This window comes from Hirundo rustica, chromosome 24 (genome assembly GCF_015227805.2).
Source record: "Hirundo rustica isolate bHirRus1 chromosome 24, bHirRus1.pri.v3, whole genome shotgun sequence".
Lineage (NCBI taxonomy): Eukaryota > Metazoa > Chordata > Aves > Passeriformes > Hirundinidae > Hirundo > Hirundo rustica.
Window position 1 is genome coordinate 5788304 of NC_053473.1, and position 26055 is coordinate 5814358.

General features: G+C 51.5%; 1 protein-coding gene across 5 annotated transcripts in view; it reads right to left on the reverse strand.

Moving 5' to 3' along the window:
- Window positions 1-2461: 2461 nt before the first annotated feature.
- Window positions 2462-26055, reverse strand: part of SRGAP2 (SLIT-ROBO Rho GTPase activating protein 2) — a 92661-nt gene continuing 69067 nt past the window's right edge. For 4 of the 5 annotated variants that reach the window (XM_040085430.2, XM_040085428.2, XM_040085426.2 and 1 more), the window contains 12 exons: window positions 24502-24529; window positions 22759-22789; window positions 22034-22094; window positions 20560-20637; window positions 18426-18560; window positions 17091-17196; window positions 16284-16508; window positions 13256-13335; window positions 10379-10559; window positions 9695-9841; window positions 7228-7555; window positions 2462-4842 (listed from right to left, as the gene is read on the reverse strand). In XM_040085430.2, coding sequence (XP_039941364.1) covers window positions 4459-4842; window positions 7228-7555; window positions 9695-9841; window positions 10379-10559; window positions 13256-13335; window positions 16284-16508; window positions 17091-17196; window positions 18426-18560; window positions 20560-20637; window positions 22034-22094; window positions 22759-22789; window positions 24502-24529 — 1784 coding nt within the window. In that variant the 3' untranslated portion in view covers window positions 2462-4458. Of the gene's footprint in view, window positions 4843-7227; window positions 7556-7910; window positions 8493-9694; window positions 9842-10378; window positions 10560-13255; window positions 13336-16283; window positions 16509-17090; window positions 17197-18425; window positions 18561-20559; window positions 20638-22033; window positions 22095-22758; window positions 22790-24501; window positions 24530-26055 lie in introns of those variants that run through there. The other variant, XM_040085431.1, reaches the window with a different exon arrangement.

Below are 26055 nucleotides of genomic sequence, written 5' to 3' on the forward strand. Positions count from 1 at the left end.
ACACAGACACAGAGACACGCAGGGAGCCCAGGTGGGAAGAGCTCAAACCCCAGAGTTCGGTCCATGAAGTGCTTGGTGCTTCCCCGGAGCTGGCGCCTGGGGGAAGGACGTTCCCTCCTTTCCACCCCTCGTGCCACCAGCCCACCAAAGGAACAGCTTTATGTCCCCAGCTGCATTTGTGGGGCGTCAGCCAAGGCCAGATGAGCCCCCCAAAAAAGGGCTGGTTACTTTTGTCAAAGCTAAAACTCTCAAAATAAATAAATCCCCGGCTTGCTAGACTCCGTTTTCTGCTCTGGACAGGCCCGTAAGCGATGGAAATGCCCCGATGCTCCCGTTCCCCTGCGGCTTTGAAGCAGTTTTTGAAGCAGTGCCCTTCCCTCCGGCTCACGGGTGAGTTCAGCGTGTTTGGGGCACATCCCTCCACACCCAGGGCTTGGTCCTGCCAAGCACAGGTGCCCCACAGGGCGGTGCCACACCTGGGGGACAGGGGCACCTCCTTCCCCTCCCACCCGTGCTGGACAAGGGGCCTGAGCTCAGCCCCTCATGGAATCCATCAAACTGTCCCAACGGGGACTCCTGGGGCGATTTTCCCACCATTCCCGATTCCTCCCTGAGGGCATCACCTCCTGGGAGCGTCCCCTCCACAGGGATCCCACCGAGGGAGCGTTCCAGCCTCCCCGGGGAGGACCCCAAGCGCTGAGAACCGCGGGCGTCGATTTTTCGGCGGGAGAACGTCTCCCGAAAGCTCCGTAAATCCCCAAACCTGCGCCAACGCTCCGCTGGGTTCGAGGTTTTTGACACAAAGAAGAAGAGAAATAAGGCAGCAAACTCCACCTGCAGCGAGCTTCTCCTGTCCCAGTATTGCTGGAGCTCTTCCAAGCGCGCCGGGTCGGCCCCGTACCGAGCGCGAGGTGGGGAACGACAACGCATGGGATTTCTTGCCAAGCTGAAGTGTTTGGATTCAGTAAATAAATTTATGAGAACTCGGTTATCTTAACCTACTTTTGTGCAAGGACAACCTTGCCTTAAAAAAAGAAGGAAAAAACAAAAGGAAAAAAAAAAAAAAAAAATCAACGAAAACTCCCAAAACCCAACACATGAGGTATTCAGCACAGGAAACCCAAAGACTCCTTTTGAACAGGTAACAAAATACAGACATATACAACAACTTTTTTTTTTTTTTTTTTTGTTCTGCTGTCACAGTGCACTCTAATTATTTACTCATTTTCATTGCAATAAAATACCCAGCACGGATAAAGTCAGAGGGTTTGATTGTGTCCCACTGCTCCGGACATGAAGGACAAATTTACACTTCATAAACTTTGGACGACCTCAGAGAGGCAGAAATTAAGCAATGATTAAAGCACACTGCTCCATTCCCAACTAGGGAAATAACCCAGAAAAGGTCTGAGCTTCAGAAACCATTCAGATTGATCACCTAAAACCGTGTTTCATTTCAAAAGGCTTTTTTTTTTTTTTCTTTTTTTTTTTCTTTTTTTTGCTTTGGATTATTCCAATCCAACACCTGATGAACAAGGTTCATACAAAGCACTATTGAACAGACAGACGTTAATTCCAGTTATCAAACACTTCCTTTGTCTCTATATTTGACACAAACCTTACAGGAAAAGTCATGAGGAGAGGATTTCCGTGGAAGAGCTAAAATTTCTTCGGGGTGTGAAGGTGTGGAGTGACGTTGGCACCTCCCCAAGCAAACCACCACCGTGTGGGACCTGTCCACTCCACGCCGGCCTCTCCTGGTTCCGCGGGGAGGGAACATCCCCAGCTCCTCCTTCCCACCTTTCCGGCAGCGACTGCTCATGAAACACTCGTGGCAAACGTCCTCTCAGCCTCGTGCGTTCGGGGTGAGGCGGACGAGCTGAAAATCTCCTTTTCTCCCGTTATTTCGTGTGCGATTTTCTCGTCCCCCCCTCCCGCCCGCCTGGGATTTTTCCGCCCCGAGGAAGAGGAAGGACGAGCTTCAGCCTTGTCCTATTGCTTGTGTCGATCACAGTGCACACCAGAATTCCAGTTGAGTTGCTCCATATCCAGGTGATCCTGCCAAGCACCTTGCCCTTGGCAGCAGGATTGTCCCAGAGCTGTGGATGCTAGAGAAGCACAGTAATGATTCAGATACAGACAGTTGCTGTTACAGTAACCTGAAGTCTTTTTTTTTTTTTAATTTTTGTTTTGTTTTGTTTCCATCTAATTCCACACTTCAGACCTTGAAGCTGGAAAAGAGCAGCTCCTCCAATGTGCTGTGCGTGGCTGAACACTTATTCTTAGGAATATTGAGTGCTAGGCATAAAAAAATATAAAAAAGAAAATAAGGCATTAAAATGAGGCAAAGTCAATTTACAGAGATCCTGCTCTTGACACGGATTAACTTCGGTCATTTGAGACCCCCACCCCTCCCCACCCCCCAAAAAAAAAAAGTAAAAAAAAAAAAAAATCTTACTAAAAAGGAAATGCCAGAGAGTTCTGCCTGAGCAAAAAATTACAAGTTTAATCATTCTATTTTTTTTTTAATTTTTTTTTTTCCCCCAAAAAGAACAAGTGATTCCTTGGTGGTAGAAGTCCATCAGAACCTGAGAGCAAAGGTCGCTGGTGGCATCTCCTGGAGGGGCAGGGACAGTCACGCTCGTACCGTGGGGCTTCCCCAGGAAAGCTCAGGAGAAACGGGCACAACGAGGAGAGTCCTCACCAAAACCTTCCCAGGGCTCCCCAGCTCCTGCACGTCCTCAGCTCAGGGCCCAGAGGAAGCTGGCTTTTTGGGAAGTCATTAATGATGGGTTGATTGCTTCTGTAGAGAGGGGAGTTGTGCGTGTGGGGATGGACAGGGACGCGGGAAGACCCCGCTCCGTTTTTCCAAGTCACATCCTAAATGCACCAGAGAAGGACGTTTCAGCCAACTCTTCTTTGCTTCTTCTTTTCCAAGTGCCAATTAATCTGACTCTGCCGTCACCAGGATCCCACAAACCGAAAGGAAACTCGGCTTAAACGGGCGAGAAAAATGACATTTCCTATCTCGTCCTGAATTCGTTCTCGGATGGAAGCCTAAGGACTTGTCTGAAATCCCGGGAAAGCTGAGCACCGAGGCGAGCCGAGGGTCAGCCAGGTCTCCACCCCTAAGTGGCACGTGCCTTCTCGCTACGAAATCAGACAAAGGTGGGCACTGCGGAGAATTCCCAGGGGAGCACAAAAAGACTCCGCGGACGCTGCTGGCTACGGATAAATACCAATAATACCCAAGGATTCGTTCACAGGTGAGCCCTGCGTGGAGCAGGCGTGGCAGGGAGCACGGGGGGCAGAAGCCACTCCAGAGGCCACGTGTTGCTGTCACACGCCTGTCCCCAGCAGCGCTCCCTGCACTGCTCTATAAGAGCAGAGATCCCCAGGCGGCCGCAGAGGGGCACGAGGCAGGGAGCTTGAGAACTCCTGAGCGAAGTTTTTACAGTGCTTGGTGCTGGGATCGGGGTCAGGATCTGTCCTGAGGAACGGGTGAACCAGCAGAGCGTGTGTTGGGGATGGGCTCCCAGCAGAGGATGCTTGTTTTCAAAATTATCTGGGTTTTTTCCTTTTTGTTTTTTTTTTTTTTTTTGTCTTTTACATTCAGTCTCCCGAGAGCAAACAGCACACCAGAGCCCAAGGGCTGAAAATGACACTGGAAACGATAAAGTTGCTTTTAAATATGGGAGAGCAAAAGGGGAAAACCAGTGAAGATTGTCCATAAGCAACAACTGGGCTCTTTCTTGTGCTCCCAGACCTCGGGAACGTGTTTGTTTATATTTGCACAGACACATCCTACGTAGAACTCCACAAAATCTACGAGTGTTCCAGAGTAAACTATTTTTCTTCCGTGACAACTAAAGCATGAGGCTGGATGGCCAAAGGCTTTGGCCCTGAGGGGAAGGAATGGGGAGCAAACAAAGGATGTGATGGAAGTCGAGACAGACCCTTAAACCACCGCAGCACCAGCGGGCGACGGAATAATAATAATAATAATTATAATAATAATAATGCACAAGAAACAGGCATGTCCAAGCTCCACGTAACCAGTGGCACCAAAACATGCAACGGACTAAAATCTATCCTATTGTCTCCCTGTGATAAATGAAACACAGAATTATAGAAGTCACTACACCAGTATCCAAAAACGGGACACCACCAAAACGTTCCTTCCAGCGGCCCCAACACTTGGAACAAGGCATCGAAAACCAAAAATCCAACTCATCCCTTGGTGTTCTCCCGCTCAGCTTCACGGTGGACGGCGGGCTGCGGATTTCCCAAGCATGGCAGGAGCCGTCCTGGGGACGCGGGACGAGGCCGCCGCCGCTCGGGAGCTCCCGGCACCTCCCGACCCAACCTTCGGTCCGAGGATTCCTTAAGTAAAAGTCTTTGCCGGAGTCCCTTCACCTGGAGCAGCAGGAGTCGCACCCCGAGGGCGGCACGGCGGGCTCAGACAGTACAGGATTTGTCGGGGGGCTGCTGAGGGGCGGAGGAGGCCACGCCGGGGCTGGTGGCGCCGGTTTTGGGGAACACGGCCGGCTTGGGCCGCGTGGCCGGGGGCTTCACCTGCGTGGCCATTTTGACGGATTTGACGGGCCGGAAGGTGCAGGGAATGTCCCCGGCCGTGCTGGCGCTGCGCTGGAACGGGGGCTCGGTGTCCTTGAGGAGCTGGGTGTGCAGGGGGCTGGAGGGCTCCGAGGTGGGGGCCACCACCGGGGACGTTTTCAGGGGCTCCAGGGTGTCGAGGACGACGTCGGGCGCGTGCTTGACGCTGCTCTGCCTCTCCAGCTCCCGCAGCTCGTTCAGGGCCGAGTTCATGGTGGCTTCAATGTCCTGCAAGCACAGCAAGAGGAGCCCAGTGAGGGCACGGCCCAGACACGCAAACAAGCGGGTAAAAGCCGGATTTGGAGCGCGTTTCTGTTTTCTGAACACCAACCTCAGGTCAAAGACCAAACCGAGCTGTGCCGCATCCCGCAGCCAATAGCCACTAAACTCTTCCAGCAACAGGGAGCAGAATAATTGCTAGCACTGCCTTGATGCTGATCTGGCCCTTTGCTGCTCCTGTTGCTGCCCAGACTTCAAATAAAGCCCCAAATTGCAGCAATGAGCAGAAACCAAAACATTGGTGCCCCTTCTTGTGAGATTCAGGAGAGGAAATTCCTGAAGGGAGCACTGATGGCTTGGACACTGCCTGATGGGCCACACACTGAATGCTGAAATCCTCGCGGGCTCCTGCTGCCTCATTGGTTTTCCTGCTGAGCTCCTCCCAGAAATGTATTTCAGAGCACTCAGGATTTTAGAAAACGCAGAAGATGTTTAGAAACACGTGCAGGAACCAAAACCGGCCCTTCTCCTCCTTCCTCTTAAAAAGTATTACAGTTATTAACAAATGAGTATAACGAGAACTCCTTTAAGCTAAAGCCACGGGGGTTTTTGTCTCAGAACCTACACTTTGTCTGCTGTACAGTCCAGAACTCCCTGGGGAGCAGGAGAGCTCAGCCTGGCTGTGACTCACACTTTTGGCTGCAGCTTCCTCAGCGCTTTTTCAGGGGGTGGGGAAGGTAAATCAGTCAAGGAATGGTGGAAGAAAGCAGAGGCAGAAATCTGACACCTCCCACTCTATCTTGAGGCCAGGCAGATTTTCGTTATGAAGTTGGGGAAATATGTAAGATGGTTATTGGATGGTGTTTGAGCAGATACTACAGAGAAAAACACTGATTTAACACAGCTTGGGTTTTTCCTCCCTCCTCTTTTTTTTTTTTTTTTTTAATTTATTTTCCCCTCCTCTTTCCTTTTTGTCCCCAGACTCTTCTCCAGTGAAACAATGGAGTGAAGGTTCTGGCAGGGAGAGGAGACAGAACAACTTCAGTCAGAGGCTAATTGAAAAAACAAAGAATCTGATTTATATCAACCAAAGCCTGGGAAGGACAGGGAAACACGGAGACAACGGGAGCTGGACACTGCATTTCCACTGTAACAAATAGGCTCGAGGCACTCAGAATGGCAAAACACAAATTCCCATCAGCATTAAACCCATCGGGTTTTAACGTGCCCCTTATTTATCATGCGGAGTCGCTGCTTTGCGATAAAAAACACGTTTAATTTTTCAATTACGCTTTTCCCCCAGCTCCTTAGGAACCTGCAGAGCCCCCGAGCCAGGCCGAGCAGGCAGGTCTCCCAGGGCTGGCTGTGTAATCCGAGCCCGGAGCATTCCTTGGCTTCAGGCAGACCCATCCATCCCACCCTGCGAACTGTGGGGACAGACAAACCAAGGGCAGGCACATCCACGAGGGAGAGCCCTGGTGGAAGGGGGAGATCTGTAACTTCACATCTTTTGGAGCCAGCCCCGGCTCCAAGGCTCTTGTGGAAATAACTAACTCCTGAAAACCAGCAGGGTTCTGTCCAGAGCTGGTTTCTGATCACATTTTGAGCCCAGCAAGATGAGGATGCCACTGGAGCTCTGCTTTGCTCTGGGCTGTGCTGCTCCATGTGCCTCCCCCGTCACACCACAGGCAAGCCTGCACGACTGGCAGGGGCGTGTGAAATCCACAATAAATACTTCATTTCTCTCATGTCTTGAAGTTATGATTGTTTAATTCTCCGCTGACAGCTCTGGAATCCGTGGCGCTTTCCGAAATGGGTGTTTTTAGTGTCGAGATTAAATTGTGGGTAACGATCAGGGCCAAGTGTTTATGGAGGAAGGATGTGACTGCTCATCTTCCCTCAGTGCCTCGCACACAGCGAGGATGAAAGCCCAGACTGGGGCTGTGTCCTAAGTTAATGCTGCACTGGGAGAAGCACAGAATGCCTGGGGTTGGAAGGGACCTCTGGAGGTGACACAGGGACACGTCCAGGTGGCTTTGGGGTGTCTGCAGAGAGGGAAACTCCAATGGGCAGCAGTCCCAGGGCTCTGCCTCCCTCATGGACAGCAGCTCTCCCTCATGTTGAGGTTGAGCTTTTTAATCTACGGCTCCTTGTCCTGTCGCTGCACAGAGCCTGGCACCACCCTGACGCTCCTTGGGGAGATGTGTGTGGATCAGTGGGATCCTCTCTCAGCCTCCTCCTCTCCAGGACTGTCCAGGCCCAGCTCCCAGAGCTCTCCTCACCCAGAGCTGCCCTGCAGAGCTGACCTTCCCTCCTGGGGCACGGACACGAACCGAACCAGGCTCCAGCGCCTCCCGCGTCCTCCAAAGCCGCCCGGCAGGGGCTGCCGCTCACCTGAGCAATGACCTCGGGGTCCACGGGCCGGTGGTTGTTGAAGCTCTTGGACCTCCCAGCCGTGACAGCCTTGCGGATCTGCGGGCTGTCCATCCTGCTCTTCAGCGACGAGTGCCGGCTGATGGAATTGAGGCTGCCGTGGCCACTGATGGAGCATTTGTCCGGAACCTCCTTGGGAAGACTTTGGCTCATAATGGGCTGAGATGAGGGCCTGGAACCGGCTATGGCTCCGGGGGAGGCTGGTTCTGCCAGGGAACTACCTAGGCCGTGGCTGTCACTTTGGCGGAACGCTCTTCTGATGCTGCCTGACTCTGGTTTCTTTCTTTGCCTTCAGTCACAAAAGCAAAACAAGTCAATACAAGCAGGTACAGGGCTGTCATTCGAAGATAATCCCCCCAAAAAAACAACACACAGGACAATGGGGAGAGACACAGAGGCACCCAGATTACAAACAGACCCGGGGGGGGGGTTGAGGAGTGATTGCGGTACAGAGAAGTAATTATAAATTATAACTCATTCCAGTTACACTCTTCTGACAACGAGACTGAGTCCTGGCAGCTGTGCACATTCAGAGCAAAACCAGAAAACTCGGGTGCAACGTGATTAACTTGGTCAAGAGGAGAAGAATTTATACTGGAACAAAAACAAAAACCAAAAACCAAAACAAACCCTCTGTGCCATCGACAGGTTTTGATGATGTGTTTTTATTACATTCCAAGAGCAGAGCTACAATCTTTGACTGGAGGACACAGTATAAGTCTACTAAGCTCCTGGCCCAAGGCATCAAGTTATTATTTTCAGAGATCAGCAAGCAAAGAGCCCCAGTTTGGGGTTTAATGATCGTTTCCAATGTTTGCTGGTGGTAAGAGATGGTTCTTTTTTCATGGCTTTGGCAGGGCCACGAGGCATTACCCATGCAGGGCTACGGATAAACCAAAGGGATGATGTCAAATGGATGAACTGGTCCAAAGAATTTAGTTTCTACCCCAGCACCATGAGGTCTGACAGCACGATTCCACTCAAATCATGGGAAGGCCAATGCAGCAGAATACTTTATGCCATAGGTCTGAAGCTTGGCATCCATTATACAGGGAAGGATCCATTTATAGATAGCACCAGCCCCATGAATAACTGCAAGAAAGTGTTAACTCCAGTAGGATTTTGGCATCCAAATAATAATTCAGTGGGTGGCACAACTGTCATTGCGAAACCATCTGATTTAATTTTGCTCAAGTCTGTTCACACATAGGTCAGAAGATTCATTCCTAAAGAAAAAACAACAAAATGAGTCTTATGCTGCTTTATGGCTAAATATCAGGTTCCCTAGTAAAGGGGAAAAAAAAACCCCAAAACAAACCAAAACTGGAGTGGACATTCCCCAGGCTTCTAAAAACCACTACACACAACTCTACCAAAGGCAGCAGATGGTGAAGCTCCAGCACAGGTCTGGTATTACACAAATCTCTCCACAGCTGGCAGAATGGCCACTCCAGTGGCTCAGACAGCAAATATCATGAAAGAAAGCCCAGATCCCAAGCTGATGCAGATTAACACGGCTTCCCAGATATCAGTGGAGCTCTGCTGAATCCCATAAGGAAGGACCAGGCTCTCTAGGCCACGAGCAGGGTCCAAACCTTTTAAAAGGATGCATTTGTGCTAATGCCTTTACAGACTAGATTGTGTTAAATTAACTGGAGGTTAAGAACATCCCCTCCCATCCAACTGTAATTATCACATAATGCCTTCACTGCACAATGGAGAGAGCTGGGGGGGGGTTTACCATGAAGGAAATAATCAGAAATATACAGAGAGGGGGATAAGCCTGTCTAGAGAAATTATTTAACAGATCATGGAATTTAGTCCGCTCCTAGCTTGATTTTCCAGCTTTTTATTACGTTGAGTGTTGGCTAAAGCAATGATTTCTGGTGGAGGAGGCAAGGTTAGAGCAACAGGGGGTTGTGCTGTTCCACTGCAAGCATATGGTTAGTAACCCGAGGCGAGGAGTGCTGCAGGAACAAAGGAGTGCTCGGGGCAGTGCCAGATGGTGGGACTGCAGGTATGGCATTCATCACAAACTGGGACACGGCTCCCTGCAGGAATGGTCCCCCCACCCCATCCAACAGGACGTGGGGAACGTGGAGGAGACGTGACAGATCACAGAACACCACGAGGGACGGGGACAACGACACGAGACCTCATCCCAGCACTCCCCTCCCTTCCCCAGGGCATAAAATGGGGCACATTTGGGAAAACAGGGCCAGATGGCACCTGGGGGACAGCGGAGTGGGGTTTGAATGAGCGATGGCCAGGCTGGTGACAGAGAGGGGACAGCAAAAAGTGAGAGAGTTAAAAGAGGGGGAAGCAGGGAAAAACGGTGGCGGTGCTCGTTAATGAACCTCTTCCAGGGAAGGAAGCATTTCACTGGACTCATCACCGAGCAGGGCAAACAACGCAAGGCTGCTCTTACTTGTTGATGTTTGCAAGGTAAATATCTGCGACGTGGCCCCCGCTCGGGCAGCTGGCACCAGCTCTGGCTGTCACCTTCTCCTCCGGTGGCTCAGAGTTTATTTCTATTTCCGACTTGGGGCTGGACCTCTCCGACACGCCGTCCTCACTAGGAAGGAGGAGGGGAGGTATCACAACCGCAGCAGGAGCGGCAGCGCTGGCTTCCAGCGCTGTGCAGATGTACACCCGGCACGGCAGCACGGGGTGAGGCTCTTGAGAATCCCCACGTGCCCTTCAAGCCACTGAAACGATCCTAATTATCTTGTTCCACTCCAGGGACATCTTCTGCTTCCCCAGGCTCCTCCAAGCCCTGTCCAGCCTGGGCTTGGACATTTCCAGGGATCCAGGGGCAGCCACAGCTGCTCTGGGCACCCTCCCAGGGAACAATTCCTTCCAACACACCCGGTCTAATCCTGCTCTCCTGCATCCTAAAGCCATTCCCCCCTCATCCTATCACTCCTTGTGCAAACTCCCCCTCCTCGTGGGCACCGAGATCCCAGCTGTGCCCCTCCACCAACACACCACAACCGCCCCTTTCCCACCCCTGCTCCTCCCTGAGGGAAAAGCCGAGCTCTCCCACGGCCCGTGGCCACAAAGCCCCGTGCCAGGGCGGCTCTGGAGCGGCGTCCCGCGGGGCGTCACGTACGTGTCCTGCACCACGATGTACTGGTGGGGGATGAGGCCGTCGATGCCGTTGTGCCGTCCCTCCCACCAGTCGTCCGAGGCCCGCTGGTAGAGCAGCAGAGAGGCTCCTTTCTTGAAGGACAGCTCCCGTGCAGTCCTGCCCAGGTAGTCAAACTTGGCTATGGCCTCTATGGGCTCGCACTCTAGGGGACAGAAGGGGACAAACAGTTCACTGAACACCTGAGGGCTCAGGTGAGCACCCAGCAGTTCAAACCTGCCACAAACCAGTGCATGAAGAGGATAAGGTGTTCCTTCACTCTTAAGGCAGCAAAGTTCACAGGGAAACCCCTAAACTTGAGGATGCTGCCCTTTCATCCTTCACCTCATCCCTGCACAGAGGGCACACCTGTATTTTCCAAGCTCTAAACCCTCTGACAGCAATTCAAGCCAATGATGGAAGTGGCAAGGGAAGAATGAGGGGTTCATTAAAATCAAAAGGGTCTCAGTAAAGTCAAAAGGGTTTCATTAAAATCAAAAGGCTCACACTCTAGGAGATAGAAGGGAATAAAAGTTCACCAAACATCTGGGCTCAGGTGAGCAGTTTAAATCTGCCACAAACCAGTGTATGAAGAGGATAAAGTGTTCCTTCCCTCTTCAGGCAGCAAAATTCAGAGTGGAACCCCTAAACTTAAGGATGCTGCACTTTTCATCCTTTACCAATTTGTATTTTCCAAGCCCTAAACCCCCTCACAGCGATTCAAGCCAACAGTGATGGAAGTGGCAATGGCAGAATGAGGGTTTCATTAAAATCAAAAGGGTTTCAGAGGTAGGAAGCAATCAGGCTTGTTCCAGACAAAAATCTGCCCGTGGTTCACTTCTTTAAAAGCAGCTGAAGTGAACCCCCTGGGCAGGCAGGGGAAGGAAACGTCCTCTCATTCCAAGCTGCTCCAGAAATAAAGCATCTATTCAGAAGGAAATTCCTGCTGCCTGTGAGGCTCACCTGCCCCGGGAGAGCGGAACTGTGGCACGGCGGGAGCGAAGGAAAACACCCAGTGCCTCCAGAGCTGGGCTTGGTGCAGGGGTGAGCACACGGAGCTGCTCCCTGGGATGCTCTGTGCCCACTCCTGCAGAGCTCCAGCCATGCCCTGTCACCAATCCAGGTCCCTGCAGGACCCTCAGATTATGCAGAGGAACAATAAGGGCATTTAAGGCGCGCAGGAAAATCGACGTGGAATTCCCGTGGATTATTTTTAAGGCTCCGAAAATAGTCTGCCACTGTTTGAGTGTAAAATGTGTATTAAGGCAGCTCCTGGTGCTGGGCAGGGATCAGGGGAATGGAGATGAGCTCAACCACACAGCCCCAGTGGGCTCCCTCTAATTACTTTAAAGGAGCTTTAATGCAGCCAAGCAATCCATGGAAATTGAGTTCTTTCCTGGAGAGAGAGATTTGTGGTTCCTCTCCCCTGATCAAAGAGAGATCTGCTGCTCCACACAGAGATCTCTGCACCACAGGAAGCTCCTCCAGCAGAAAACTGAAACAGGCTGAAAGGCCAAACAAGAGGCACAGCTTTTCCAGTTATTCCTTGGATATCCACAGCTGGGTCTGGAGCTGCCCTGTGGGCTGCAAGGCGGTAGCAGGGTTTGAGAAAACAACGGTGTAAATCCATCTGAGCCGGCTGGGGCTCCTCAGCCAGGCTGAGGGAGCAGAGCAGAAGCAGCTCCCCCCAAAAAAGCACCTGAAATCACCCAGCACCAAGAGACTGAGGGCAAAGAGCTCTGTGAGATCCAAGTCCAGCGACCCCTCCACCACCAAAGCTGACACTCAGAGTTCTCCCAAGCCACCCATGCCGGGTAAGCCTGAGGTCACGCTCACACAAATCCCATTTATCAGTCCTCAGCAACCAGCCGGGGATTTGGGAGGGTGGGAAAAGCCCGGCCCACGCTGGCAGCTTGTGGCAGACTCCCCCAAGCACGTGGTTATCTGGGTTTGGCTCCTTCCTCCACAGTAAAAAACCCCAACAAAGCTGGTTGTTTTTTTGGTGTCCCCCTCCATTTAGGAAGGGGCTGGGAGTGTGGTTTGGTAAATTCCATCTGCTTCGTTAAGAAGTGTTTATTGTTCCAGATGAGCGTGGCACTCAGGTTTCTGATGGTTCCAATTTGCTTTTTAGGACTCTGGCTTCTCTCCAGAGGACTGATTTTAGACTTTAATTTCAGACTTTAACTTCCAGTGGCTTTTTCCTACTCACACTTACGCTCAGAGAAGGGAACTGTGTGAACGAGGAGCAATAAGGGCTAAGCCAAACAATTCCCCCTGCCAGTCTGACAGCTTGGGCAGACAAGCAGCAGATTGAAACACTTCCACTCGTGTTTGTAATTCCACAAACACACAATCTGCTTGTCCCTCAGCACTTCTGACCTCCCATACCTGTCTCAAATCGGTTCAGGGAGGCCGATGAACTGCCAGGCAGATGCTCTGCCAAGCACGACCTCTCCCCCCAGCCCAAAATTCCTTCCTGCAATGGAGGTGGCTGGGATGACAGCTTTACTCTGGGAACATTAATCCCAGGAGATCAATCCCAAAACAGCTGTAGGAGGTTTGGTCCCATCTGAAGACAGAAGGAGGGGAAAACCCCAGGCTGCTGAGAGGTGTGACCAGAGTGTGACAGGAGTTTGAAACCAACCCAGTCTCCTGCTGAGACCCCAAGAGAAGAAGGGACACGTCCAAAATTGTCAGGTAATTCCAGAGATTCCCGCTGATCCCACACCTCGGTACCTTCTGCCACCCGACGCTTCGAGTGAGCGCTCCGATTTCAAGCTCCACTTTGGATCTTTAACCAAGCCCAGCCTCCCCCAGGGCAGGCTGCACCAGTGACCCCAGTAAACACCAGCATTCCCATACCATCGTCACTGGTGTGGTGCTCAGCTGTGACGTCCTGCACCGAATCTTCTGTCAGGGCTCTCTCTCCGTGAGGGCTTTCACTGCAACACAAGGAAACAGGGAACTGAGATCCCTCATGGCCAGCAAGAACTGGGAACATCCTGGAAAACCATCAGCTACAACTGGGAACATCCTGGAAAACCATCAGCTACAACTGGGAACATCCTGGAAAACAATCAGATGTATCTGGGAATCCCCATCAGGAGTCAATATTTAGGTTTTGTTGCTACAGGCACTTTGTGGACGCATCTTCACGTGCTGAAGACGCTGTGGGTAAAAATCAAGCTGAATCGTGATTTGATCAGCCAAACCAAATATCCTGGTGACCAGCAACCAGCAAAGTCCCACTCCACATCTCACAGCCTGGACCTCTGGAGACGCTGAGCACTCAGCCAGCAGCGCCAGGCTGGGTCCAGCTCCTCCCTGCCATGCCAGGATTATTCCTTTGGCTGCGTTCTCCATTGCTCTAATTAGCTCATTAGATGGCTGATGAGAAAGCTGCAACTTCCTGGGGGAAATCATTCCTCGATTTATAACGATATTTCCAGGTCTGTGTTTGTCATCTCCCTCCATCCCTTTTATCACCATCTTAAATGTCCCATTCATTTCCCTCAACAACTCCCACAGCCCAATTAGTTGCCTGTAAATAAAGATTCCAGAGCACCTGAACTACCAAGAGGACTCATTTATGTTTGGCATGAAGAAAAGCTTCGAAAGGATCAACAGGCAACAAGTGGCAAGCAAAGGTTATGTTTTTGTAAGAAGCTCCACGAGCAGTTCCCTCTGGACAGGAGGAGAAAGGAAACTGGAAGAGGATCCATTGCCTCTCCCAAGCAGCTCCACAGAGCTGCTGCCAGCTGGCAGCCCTGCCTGCCCTGCCTGCACCTCTCAGGAGGGGAAAAAAGGGCTAAAAAACCAGTGCTCGCTCTCCATCTTCCACCAGGAAACTCCTGTGCTGCCTCCTGACACCGTGACTCCTTAAAGGTGCTTTTTAATCCTCTTCACACAGGAGTAATTCCATCCCTCATTCTGGCCCTGCAGTGGTTAAAGTAAGTGGTGATGGTCGGACGGTGCTCTCCCCCCGGCAATCCACCTCCTGCGCCCTTTTAAACACGAGGAGAACAGAAAAAGGAGAAGGGGTGAAATGTCCCGATGACTCTGGCGTCTCGTTCCGCCCAATCCGCGGGACACCAGGCTGCCCAGCATCTCCTGAGCCAGCACCTCAGCCACGGACCTCTCCCATCCCTTGCCAAGCCTTTGTGCTCCTTGATAAAGTTGACAGAAGCCTCTGAAGCCAGCTGGAGGCCCCGGGAGGAAGCGGCACTGAGGGCTAAAGTTTCACCCAGACTGTGAAGTCATGTCGAGCACAGCCAGCGCCGCGGCTCCAAACCCTGCACGGAGCCTGCGTGCCTCTTCCCAGCCGTGCCTCCTCAAAAGCAGCGTTTTCCACCTAAAAAACCCCCGTCCTTGCTGCTGGCTGAGCCCTGGATGCTGCTCTGGGGGGCAGCGGTGTCGCCCTGAGAGCCCCAGAGGTGACAGCAATAAATCCTGCCAGAGGAACGCAGCGGAGGAATTCCCACCAGGGAATTGAGGGGCAGCTCTGATCTCTGCTCCCTGTGACAGCGACAGCACCTGAGGGGAGGGCTGGAGCCGGGCCAGGGGTGGGTATCTGGGAAAGGTTTTTCCCCAGAGGGTGCTGGGCACTGCCCCAGGGAATGGGCACAGCCCCGAGGCTGCCAGAGCTCCAGGAGCGTTTGGACAGCGCTCCAGGGACGCCCAGGGTGGGATTTTGGGGGGTCTGTGCAGGGCCAGGGACTGCATCAATGATCCTGTGGGTCCCTTCCACCTCCTGATGCAGCCATCCCTTACCTCCCTCCCTGATATCACCCCAGGACATTCTGCTGCCCACACCCCACTGAGGGTACTCAGCACATTTTCATCCCCTTCACCTCGTGGGACAAAACCTCTGGTCCAAATTCATGCGTTTCCTGAAGGCCATCAATATTGTTAAGCTGGCTTGATTTATTTCCCCCCCTTGCAATTCACATGTAGCATCAGCTAAAAACATCAGAGAGAGGGGCAAAATTAAGAGAAGGTTTTGGCAAATCCTCTGCACACAGCAGAGAGTTTGGAGGAGCCTCTGAACGAGGAGCGATCCCACAGCTCTGAGACAAGCCAGGGGAGCAAGGCTCGCTCTGTCACCGCAGTGACTTCATTAAAAAAAAAAAACAATTAATTTCAGTGCACGAAAACGATCGCTGACACCGCTGCGACGCTGAAGGAGAGCGGGAGCGATGGGGGGAGAAGTGGGACACAAATGAACATTCCTGATGCTCAGAGGGAGGGATCAGGAGGAAAGCAAACCCCTCCTTTCCTTCCCCCACTGCCCAAGCTTCCACCCCAGATGACAGGAGCCGCTCTGCTGGAATTGCTTCCAGATGTGCTCTCAGACTGAGCACGTGGCCGGGCCTCTGGAGCTCCGGGCTGCATGGAAATGGTGATTTTGCATTCCTGCCTCTTCCCTCCCCCTCCGCTGGGGCTGCCCTGGAAATTAAACCGTGCCACAGCCTTGGAGGTTCAGCTGGGAGTGACCTCTGTGTCTGCAGCAAAGGCACTCCAGACAGGCAGAGAGAAAGGGCAAAAGCAGGAGAGGGGAAAAAAAAAAAAAAAACCAACCAAAAAAGGGATAAAAACAATAAAAAGAGATTGATTTTGGCAGCTACCAAACCAGAACATCCAAGAAAATCCCTCCACGGCCTTGCCCTTCAAGATAAGTGAGCGAGGTTTGACAACTGAATAGCTACTTTATACCAGCTTATTTCTTTTAAGCTGACGACTCCAGAGAGACCAGAGCCATCTCTGCTGCTATAAAACAGATTTCTGAAAGGCTGGGCAAGATGCTGCAATCCCGAATTAGCCAAGACGACTGCAGCATCCTAATCCAGGGATAAACATCCAGCCACGGCTCTCCTCAGAGCATCCATCATACCAGTAATCCTCCGTGTTTCCACCTCTGCTGTAGACCGGGCCCTCCAGCTCCCTGGCTCCTGGGAAGATGTTCTCATGTTGGATGATGATGGTTTTGATCAATTCGTTGACGTGGGCCTGGCAAGAGACCTGGTCGTGACCCTCGGGCACGGACATCAGCGTGGGCCCGAAGCAGATGGCCAGGTTGTAGGGATCCATCATGTTTTCTTCACTGAACTGAGATAAACTGCAAAAAAAAAAACCAAAAAAAACCAGGTGGGAAGGAGGGTGAACAGCAGAAATCATCATCATCATCATCATCATCACCACGATCACCATCAGCATCCTCTGCTCAGAGCACACGGCTGAGCTCGGCAGGTTTGCTTGGGGCTTTCTGGGACACAAATGTTCCGGATCCAGGTGAAAAATGAGACACTGATGGTATTTACTGAGAAATTAAATAGAAACTGCAAAGGGAGTTTGAATGCTCTGTGTGCTGACTTTAATATTAGACTTTATTTCTTCTCTGTTGTTGCTCAGAGATCAGCTGCAGCCCAGCTCGAGACCAGGGTTACAGCAGGACCCCCCTGCCATGGATTTAGACTGAAAGAGAGCAGGTTTAGATGGGATATTGGGAAGAAATCCTTCCTGTGAGGGTGGGCACAGGGTGCCAGAGCAGCCGTGGCTGCCCCTGGATCCCTGGAATGTCCAAGGCCAGGCCGGACGGGGCTGGGATGGAGGAAGGCGATCCCTGCCCTGTCCATCCTCAGTAATTCCACCTTTATCCCAGGCCCTGCAGCAGAGCCCCGCTGCTCCCAGGGGTACTCACTGATTGAGGAATGCAAAGAGGTATCTCATGACAATCAGGGTGGTCTTGGGCAGGTTCAGCAGCACCTTCCGGACGTGCAGCGCTCGCTCCTGCAAATTATCCATGGCTGGAAGAGAGAGAGAGCACCAGAGTCACCCCCTGCTGCCCCCACAGTGCCACCAGTGCCCCAAACTGGGCAGCCAGCAGGGCACCAGCACCAGGGGGGCTGGCTGCTGGCAAAGCCTCTGCCAGAGAAGGTCCCCGAAGACGTGGGAGCGCTGGATGTCACCTGCTCCAGGAGCTCTGGCACAAGGGGCTCCTCCAGGGCAGCTGGAGAGGTGGGTGTTGGAAAAGGAGGGGCTGCAGCACTCCAGTTAACACAGCTGGGGGGTGAGGAAAGGGCTCTGCGTGCAGCAGCCCGCTGAGAAAGAAGTGGGCAGCACAGATCAGCTCAGCAGGGAGAGCTCCTTCGGGGGAAAGCGGATTTTGCTTCCCGACACGACACGGATCCAAGTCTGGAAATGCATTCAGCAGGAGCAGAAAAGCACAGGCCACTGCCGGAGCTGTGTCCTCAGTGATGATCTGCCTCTCTTCAGAGGCTGCTCCTGCAAAGCCATTTCTCTGCTTGGACAACGGAATCATTCTTCAGTGCTGATGTAGCAAGAGCCACTTAAAAGCGAGGTTGCCCATGTGCAGGAACCACAAACGAGCCAGTGCCTGGCAGAGGCACCTTCAGAAACCATGACACATGTTAACAGCTCGGCTGTGAGGGCCCTGACGATTGAGATGCCGGAGCAGGAGGCAGTGGATGCTCCCTCGTGGGTGTGAAGCTAAAAGGAGTATGAATAAAAACGACCCTGTCAGCTGAGGCCAGCACACGGAGCATGGCAGCAGATATCCAGGGAAAGCACCCGAGGCATGGAACCCTGCTGGTGATCCCTGCCTCCGAGAGGGCATTTCTGACATCCTCTCATGACAGCTCTTCCAGGTTCTTTTACACAAGTGAGGGTGTTTGGTTGTTTTTTTTTTTTGCTTTCTTCTCTCTTAAAAGAATCCTGTCACCAGGCACTGCCTCACAAAAGCCCATCACACAGCCCTTCAAATCTATGAATTTCCATCTCCTTGTTCGTTCATGTCAGAGCAGGGATGGCTGTGAAAAGGTGACTGGGTAACAGAGGATAACACTGGATAACAGAGCCCAGCCCAGCAGCACAAACCCAGCCAAAGAAACCCCAAAAACTCACCCTGGAGTCAGGGAAAAAAAAAAAAAAAAAAAAAAAAAGGGGAAAGGGAGGAAAGGGAAGTGGGAGATGAGAAAAACGAATCCTATTTCTTTGCAGTTCTTCATGTACTTACTGACACAGGCAATCAGGTCATGGAAGATGTCCTTGGGGAAGAGGGGGTGCTCCAAGCCTCGGAAATAGAGCTTGAGGACGCCTGCTATGGAATCCATGTCGTGGTCGTTCTGGTCCCCAGCCAAGGGATCTTCCCCTTCGGAGCAAGCAGAGAAACATCAGAATACCGGAGGAAATAAACCACTGGAAGGAAAGGATTTGTGTTAATCCCACCTTCCCCAGCTGCACTGCAAGAGGGACGCAGAGAGAGATCTCAGGGTGGGGAGCTCTGCCAGGAATCCCAGGACAGCTCCTGTCAGCCAAACATCACCAGGGCTGACAGCCACGGGGGGGAACATCACAGCCCCAAAACCTGACAGGGGCTTCAGGCAGACCCAAAACTGCAGCTCGGGTGATGCAGGGGACACCCAGGGGGGCACTGAGCATCACAGACCTGGCCCAGGTGGATCAAGGGACACCCAGGGGACACAAAAACATCTCACAGCTGGCCCAGGTGATGCAGGGGACACCCAAACATCACACACCTGGCCCAGGTGATGCAGGGGACACCCAGGGACACCCAAACATCACACAGCTGGCCCAGGTGGATCAAGGGACACCCAGGGGACACACAAACATCACACAGCTGGCCCAGGTAATGCAGGGGACACCCAGGGACACCCAAACATCACACAGCTGGCCCAGGTGATGCAGGGGACACGCAAACATCACACAGCTGGCCCAGGTGATGCAGACACAGGGAATGGGGTTGGGGAAGTGTTCCTGGGACAATTTGTTGCTGCAGATCCGCCACGTTTGTCTGCATTACCAAAGGGAAGATGCTCACTCGAGGAGTTGTTCCCCGGGGAAAACTCCCCTATCAGGCATAATTAGATTTAATGATGGGGCAATCCTCAAATTGAAGCTATATATATCCATTATGTGACTGAAATTACCAAAGCTTGCCTATTATCTTAATAACACATGGGATAATAAATGGGCCACTCCAAACCTGAGCATTTTCCCTGATATTAACTGCCACCAAGGGCTCTGGATGAAGTAATAAACTGCAGGGACCTTACTGTTAACTTTGGCAGTCCCCTATATCACAGATTTTACAGGGACAAGTGAGATGAAGGGGGAAAAAAAAATCCTTTTTCTTTTTTTTTTTTTTTTTTTTTTTTTTTTTTTTAAAAAAAATCCTGCGTGGAACAAGTGGGTATTTCCCCAAGCTGGTATTTCTTTATATAAAAATCTGATTCTGATGCTTTTCCTGGCAATGACACACATTCCTGCTCCCTCTGCTCCTGAGGGTTTCTCACTCTCAGGTCGATGGAGCTGAGGACAGGTGACATCACCCACCACACGCTGCTCATTGAACTCCTCTCTCCCCCAAAAGCGAATTAAACTCGCTGTGCCTAATTAATGACCGCCCGTCTCCTGCGGCAGGCAAGCAGAGCAAAGCACTGATCCCCTTCTTTGGGAATGAAGGATTCCAGGGATTAACACGAGCCCTGCTGCTCCCAGTGACCCAGGGAGTGCCTGAGGAGCAGCTCCTCTGAACCTGCTCTGCCAGGGAGAACAGCCCAGCGAGGAGCTGATGAGTCAGGAGGCTCCCAGCTGCTCCCTGCCTTTGTATGGAATGGCTCTTCCCAGAGAAAAATCCAATCTATTAAAAGCTACCTCAAATTAACACTCTCTTGAAATTTTCCCTCTCTCCCCTGGCTGGTATTTGGAATAAATGTAGCCAAGCTGTGCCTCAACAACAGGGGAAAAAAAAGAATAAATGGAAATTCATCCTCCAGCACACAAAGAGCTGGGGGAGAGGGGAGGAAACTGCAGTTACACCTAATAATGCAATCCTCTACGTCCTTTAGTGTTGCAAACAATCAATAAGCTATCAGACACGAGAGGAGATTGAATTCAGAATATTTATTATACAGACGCTCCACGGGGCGCAAAGCGCAACAGCAAACAGCTGAGAACTCAAGGTTAATGAGCACCAGGGAGGTGTTCGGGAGAGCCTCACTCAGGGCAAAAACCACAAAAATCAAAGGAACAAAAAGCAGAGAGCCGCATTCAGGCCGGTTCTGAGGACTCACACAAATTCACAAGCTGGCAATAATTCCTGGGATTTTGGGAGAGCTCTTCCTTACCTCTCTCAAACGCATTTTTGATGTCGTTCACTTCGACCTGCGAGCCAGACACTCTGAATATTCCTTCGTGCTGCAAACCTGGAGGGAAACAAGAGGTGCTGATAACAAGGCAAGATGGATGAGATAAAAGAAGATGGCACCTTCAGCTGCAGCAGCTCCTGGAATAAAGGAAAAATAGGAACACAGGCAGAAGGATGCTGGTTTAAAACCCACCTTCCCCTGAGATGTCCAGAATATAAAAAAACCAGAACTCAGCACAGGCAGAAAAATTATTAACCCTTCTAAACTGCTGGAGTAACAGGGCTCTGACAGCCATTCATGTTATCTCTCACCCTGGAGGATCCCCAGAGGATTTTACAACCCAGAGGAAGTCATAAACCAGCAGTGGAGCAGCCAGGAGTAAAATATGACCAATGCCGGGAGGAAAACGTTTAGAGCGTTTAAAAAGGGCTCAGTTGAGTCTGTTGGAAAATCGAAGCCAGTTCTGGAATCTGAGTGAAATCAGCATCTCCTGATGGCCACGATTTATCCCCCATCAGCTCCCGTTCCAACGTGGTTTCAAGGATTTTTCCAGCAAATATCCAAGCCTGGCCTTAAAGAAGGATTCTAGAACGTGGTTATTCCGAGTGACGGCGAGAATGGGACTCCAGGTTATGGTTTCTAAAATAGGAATGGAAGAAGGGAAACAAACAGGACCTGCTAACCTGGCCCTGCCTCTTGGTTAATGAAGATCGATCCCACCTCCTTCCACACGTGTTAATTAACAGCTGTTTCACACGCTACTAACAAATGAGAGCCGTTAAAAATGAAAACAAATTGCAATAAATGCGCAGCATTCAAGGCTGGGAGGGGTCAGCCTTCCAAAGAGGCATAAATCATCTCTGTGTGGCAGTAAGTGAACAATTAATTCACTGCTTGACCTCCTACGTTTGAACCCCCCGAGCGCTGCTCCTCCTCCTCATGAAGAGGAGGATTGTTCCCGGTGAAGGCCACACTTCAGGGCTCAAAGGAAGGTGAGGCACGAGCGCCGTGCAGGGATGGGAAGCTGATTTTGCAGGGAATAAAGGGATATTGTTGGCAAAACCGCATTTGCAAGGTCAGTTGTTGGGAGCACTCGGCGCGGGCACGCCACCAGCAAGGCAGGCAACAAACTGGGAGCCGCTCCCCTTCCGTGGCAGCTCCTGCACAGGCAGCACGTGCTGAGCCACCCCAAAGAGCCCTCCAAGCCACCCCAAAGAGCCCTTCCAGCCACCCCAAAGAGCCCTTCCAGCCCACCCCAAAGAGCCCTTCCAGCCACCCCAAAGAGCCCTCCGAGCCACCCCAAAGAGCCCTTCCAGCCACCCCAAAGAGCCCTCCGAGCCACCCCAAAGAGCCCTTCCAGCCACCCCAAAGAGCCCTTCCAGCCACCCCAAAGAGCCCTTCCAGGCTTTAGCTGACAGGAATGCCACAGCACACCCCCAGCCCACGAACTCACCGTGCCTGCTGATGAATCGGATGCAGCTCTCTACCACCAGGGGAATGGCTTGGGAGGAATCCTGCTCAGGGAAGAGCAGGCAGAGCGTAGAGTGAAGAGAGAAAAAAAAAAGAAAACACAAAAAACAAACAAAAAAAACCAATCAAAAATGAGAAAGGTTTGACTCCGCACGCCAAGGTCACAACTTGCTGTCTGTATGCCGAAAACCCCAAGGCTGCGCCAAGTGGAATTCCCAAACTTTAACCTCACAGTATCAACAAGAGATACTCTGGGACCTCCCTATCTCAAGGAAACACATTTTAGCTCACTTGGGTACCAAAAAGCAACAGCTTATCCCCAAGGCCAGGGACACAAAGCCTGGCTTTGTGAGTCTTTATTACAGGAAGGCACAACAAGAGAGCAGTTTCAGGTTTAACAGGGGGATTCCAGGGAAAATAAAGGGAATGGAGACAAAGAAAAAACAGAGCGGTTCCCACAAAAAACCAGGACTGTCCAAACAGCTCGAGGCTGTTGGGGATTTTTGTCTCCAGGTCTGTCAAAACACAGAGTAAAAGCAGTTTTAGATTTGGTCATGGAAAATGAGCGAGGTTTTGGTTCCAGGTTTGAGGATTTCTCAGACAAGACTGGAAAGCTCCATGGAAGACAGGGAGGGACAGATAAAAACTTGTTTTCTGCCACTCCTCCACTTCCCACACCGCCTCATTCACCGGGGAAATGTTAATTACCTGCTTCCTCACGGTGGAGCTGCGCCTGCCACTGGTCCAGGGGTGCAGGAGGGGGAAAAACAGAAGAGAAGAGTCAGGATAATCCTCCACCATCACCAGCTCATCCCTCCAGCGCTCCCAAGCACGCCCCGGAGCAGGGAAGGAGCCAGACATCCCAGTCAATCCCGAGGCCAGAGCCTCGCTGGATTTATGGAACTCCAGGAAGATTTGAAGCGACTTTAAATCGCCCAAAACCCTGCACGAGGCGCAAGGGAGCGCTGCCAAAAGATCACCCCCGACGTCTGAGTTCCGGCCAGAAGGAATCCTGTGACCCAGGGCTGCCTGCCGCGGATGAGGCTTGACAGGAATTGCACAGGGAAGAGCAGGTGGGAGCAGGCTGGATCCCCCCGTGCTGTTAACAGCTGCCACTGCCGAGTCTTTATTGCAGTTCCGATAAGATTTCAAATAAATTAACACACAAAGCCCCCTGGAACAGCAGCACACACCAGCCAGGCCAAGCCTCGTGTGTCTGCTCTCATCTGCTGATGTTGGTAGACATTAATGGCAGAAAAACGGGGAAAAAAGCCCTGCTCTGCCAGTGCTTTCCCCTCAAAATTTATCACTGGGGTTTAAAATTCCTTCAGTTTCTTGCAGAAATGAAGCAGGGGAGATAACAGCAGAGAGGCCCTAATGTATCATTCCAGCCAATTCCCAGCCAGGGCAGATGGCTGCTGAATTATAAATAAGGGGATTAGAAACGTGATTTTTTTTAAAAAAAAGCCTGTACAACGTGTTAATTTGGGGGAAATTCCTTTTGTAAAAAAAAAAAAAAAAAAACAAAACAGAAACACTGAATGAAAATTTAAAAAATTAAAGAAAAATCCGATTGCACGGGCTGTCACAGACAATGAGGTGGGCTTTAAACTTTGATATTTAAAACTGTTTTGTGATGAATAATATTTTATTATTACAGATGTCAGGGCCTAATTAGGACCTGCCAGTTTTGCTTTGCTGTGAGGAATGGGAACAGCAGTAACGAGTCCACGCTGGTGGTAATCACCCTCCTTTCGTTAACGAGGCAGGATGACGCACGGCCCCAGCCCCTGGTGCCCAGCAGAACCCCTGAATCCATCAGTTTTGGAGACGGGGATTTGTTTTGTTTTAACAAATAAAGCCCCACCAGAAGCTTAGAGCTGGTTCTGGGGCTGCTCCTAATTAAATTAAATTAAAATTTATTCTCCGTGCCCTCTGTCCTGCTGGAACCCAGGCCCAGCAGAGCAGCACTGGGATCAAGAGTTTCCCAAGTTCTGCTCCTCCACCCTGTGGATAAGCCCTGGGCCCACCTCTCTCCCAGGGATTTGGTTATAAAAACCTTAATCTGGAGAACGTTCTCCGGGTGACAGCGCCAAATTAAGGAACTTCTCTCACTTTCCCCTCCTGCTCCTGATCCGCACTAAATACACCGGGGCAAGAAAAGGAATTTTTTTGTATTAACTAAATTCATAATAAGTTTAATTAAATTTATTCAATTCCTGCCCCATCCCTGGGAGTGTTCCAGGCCAGGCTGGATGGGATTTGACCATGGGACGTGTCCCTGCCCACGGAGGAGCTTTAATGTCCCTTCCACCCAAACCACTCCACAGCTCCACTCTGTGACTCTGAATCAGTGTGTTTTTCTAACAAGCCCTGGGCTGGTGACCGATCTGGAATGACCAATTTGCATCAGATCTTCCTTAGAACCACAGTTCCCTGAGCCGCACCTACCTGGCCAGGGCGCAGTCCGTCCGCTGACCTGTGGAGGAGACAGAGAAATCCGGCGTGAGGAGGGAGGAACGGGAAAACGCTCTCAGTATTTCTGCACAGAGGATTTGGGGTGGGGATGGAGGAAAGGAGAGGAGAGAGGAGGGGAAGAAGCTCCAAGGGCAGCACCAAACCCATCCCCACCAGCTCAGCTCCACCAAACCCAACCGGCAACCAGCTCAGGCTGTCCCAGGATTCGTATCTCTGCGAATTCTTGGGGTTTTTTTAAACAGAAATCACCTCCCTGAGCATTCTAATTGTCGACTTCTGCCAAAAAACTGGGCTTGTCAGTCCCTCCCTCCCTCCCTTTTCCCAGGGGAGCCGGTGGGGCGAGAGATTTCCTCTTCACCAAGCCCCTCAGGAAGAGTGCAAACACTCCCAGATTTGTCAGCCCACAGCCTGAACGTGCTGGCACCGGAGCTATTTTGAGAGACAGACGTTTTCGGCGGTGTTTTCCACAAACATATTTATAAAAACGCTCCCATTAACTCGAGCTGGGGTTTTCGAGGAAGCAGCAGCCAAGCTCGGGGCTCTCTAATGCAGCAGCACCTAAAACATCACAAGAGGAGAGGCAGGCCAGGTTTTTTTGGTGGGGGAAAAAAAAAGAATCAGCTGAAAATCAGCTGAAAATCCACCTCCTGTTTGTCTCCCTGCTCCTGGGGGGACAGAAGGAGGAGTGAGGAAAGCAGCTAATTGCTTGATGGCTGACAATTAGCCGGGCACGTCCTGATAGCCACTTTTGCTCTCCCCACCTAAAGCCAAAACAGAGCATAATTCGCAGGAAAATGTTCCTCTGCAGCAGAATTTCCAGCCATCTGTCCCGTTTTTCGTCACGGAATATTCCTACAGAGAAATCAGCACCCAGGGGCTCCAGCGCTAGGGTGACAAACGGGGACAGCAGGCAGGGACACGGCGACTCGCAGGGAGGAGGGGATAACTGGTAACTTCTATTGCTGGAACTCGGCATCCTCAGGTGAAGGCAGTTTGCACAACTGAAAAACGTCACCTGAGGATGGGGCAGGGAGGAGAATAGAAAAAATGAGAAGCCCCTGAACGTCCCAGGCACTGAAGATGCCCGGCTGGAGGCACATTCTCCTGTAGAGCTCCTAACCGTGCTCCAGGGACGTGCGAAGGGGATTTCTTTTGCCCATTTCCCAGCTAAGTGACATTTTATGGATAAATCCAGGCACAGATAAATCCTCAGTTTGTACCATAGACCTGCTCCTGTGGGCTGGGAAACGGGATGCTCCTGCCTTTCCCAGCTCCTTTTGATCTCACAGATGACAGCAGGAGGTTTTTGGGGGGCTCACCCCGGCATTCACAGGGCCACTAAGAAAGCTCTGGTTTGCAAAAAAGCAAATGAAGGGAACAGCCTTTAAATCCACACAGCAATAGAGAAATCAGGCTTGATTTCCTCTCCTTTCCCCCCAGCACAGCCCGAGCTGGGCTCAGGGGCAGGCAGGTTAAGAGGAAACAGGGCTTGGAATGCAGAGGTCAGCTGGGACCCAGGAATGTGAT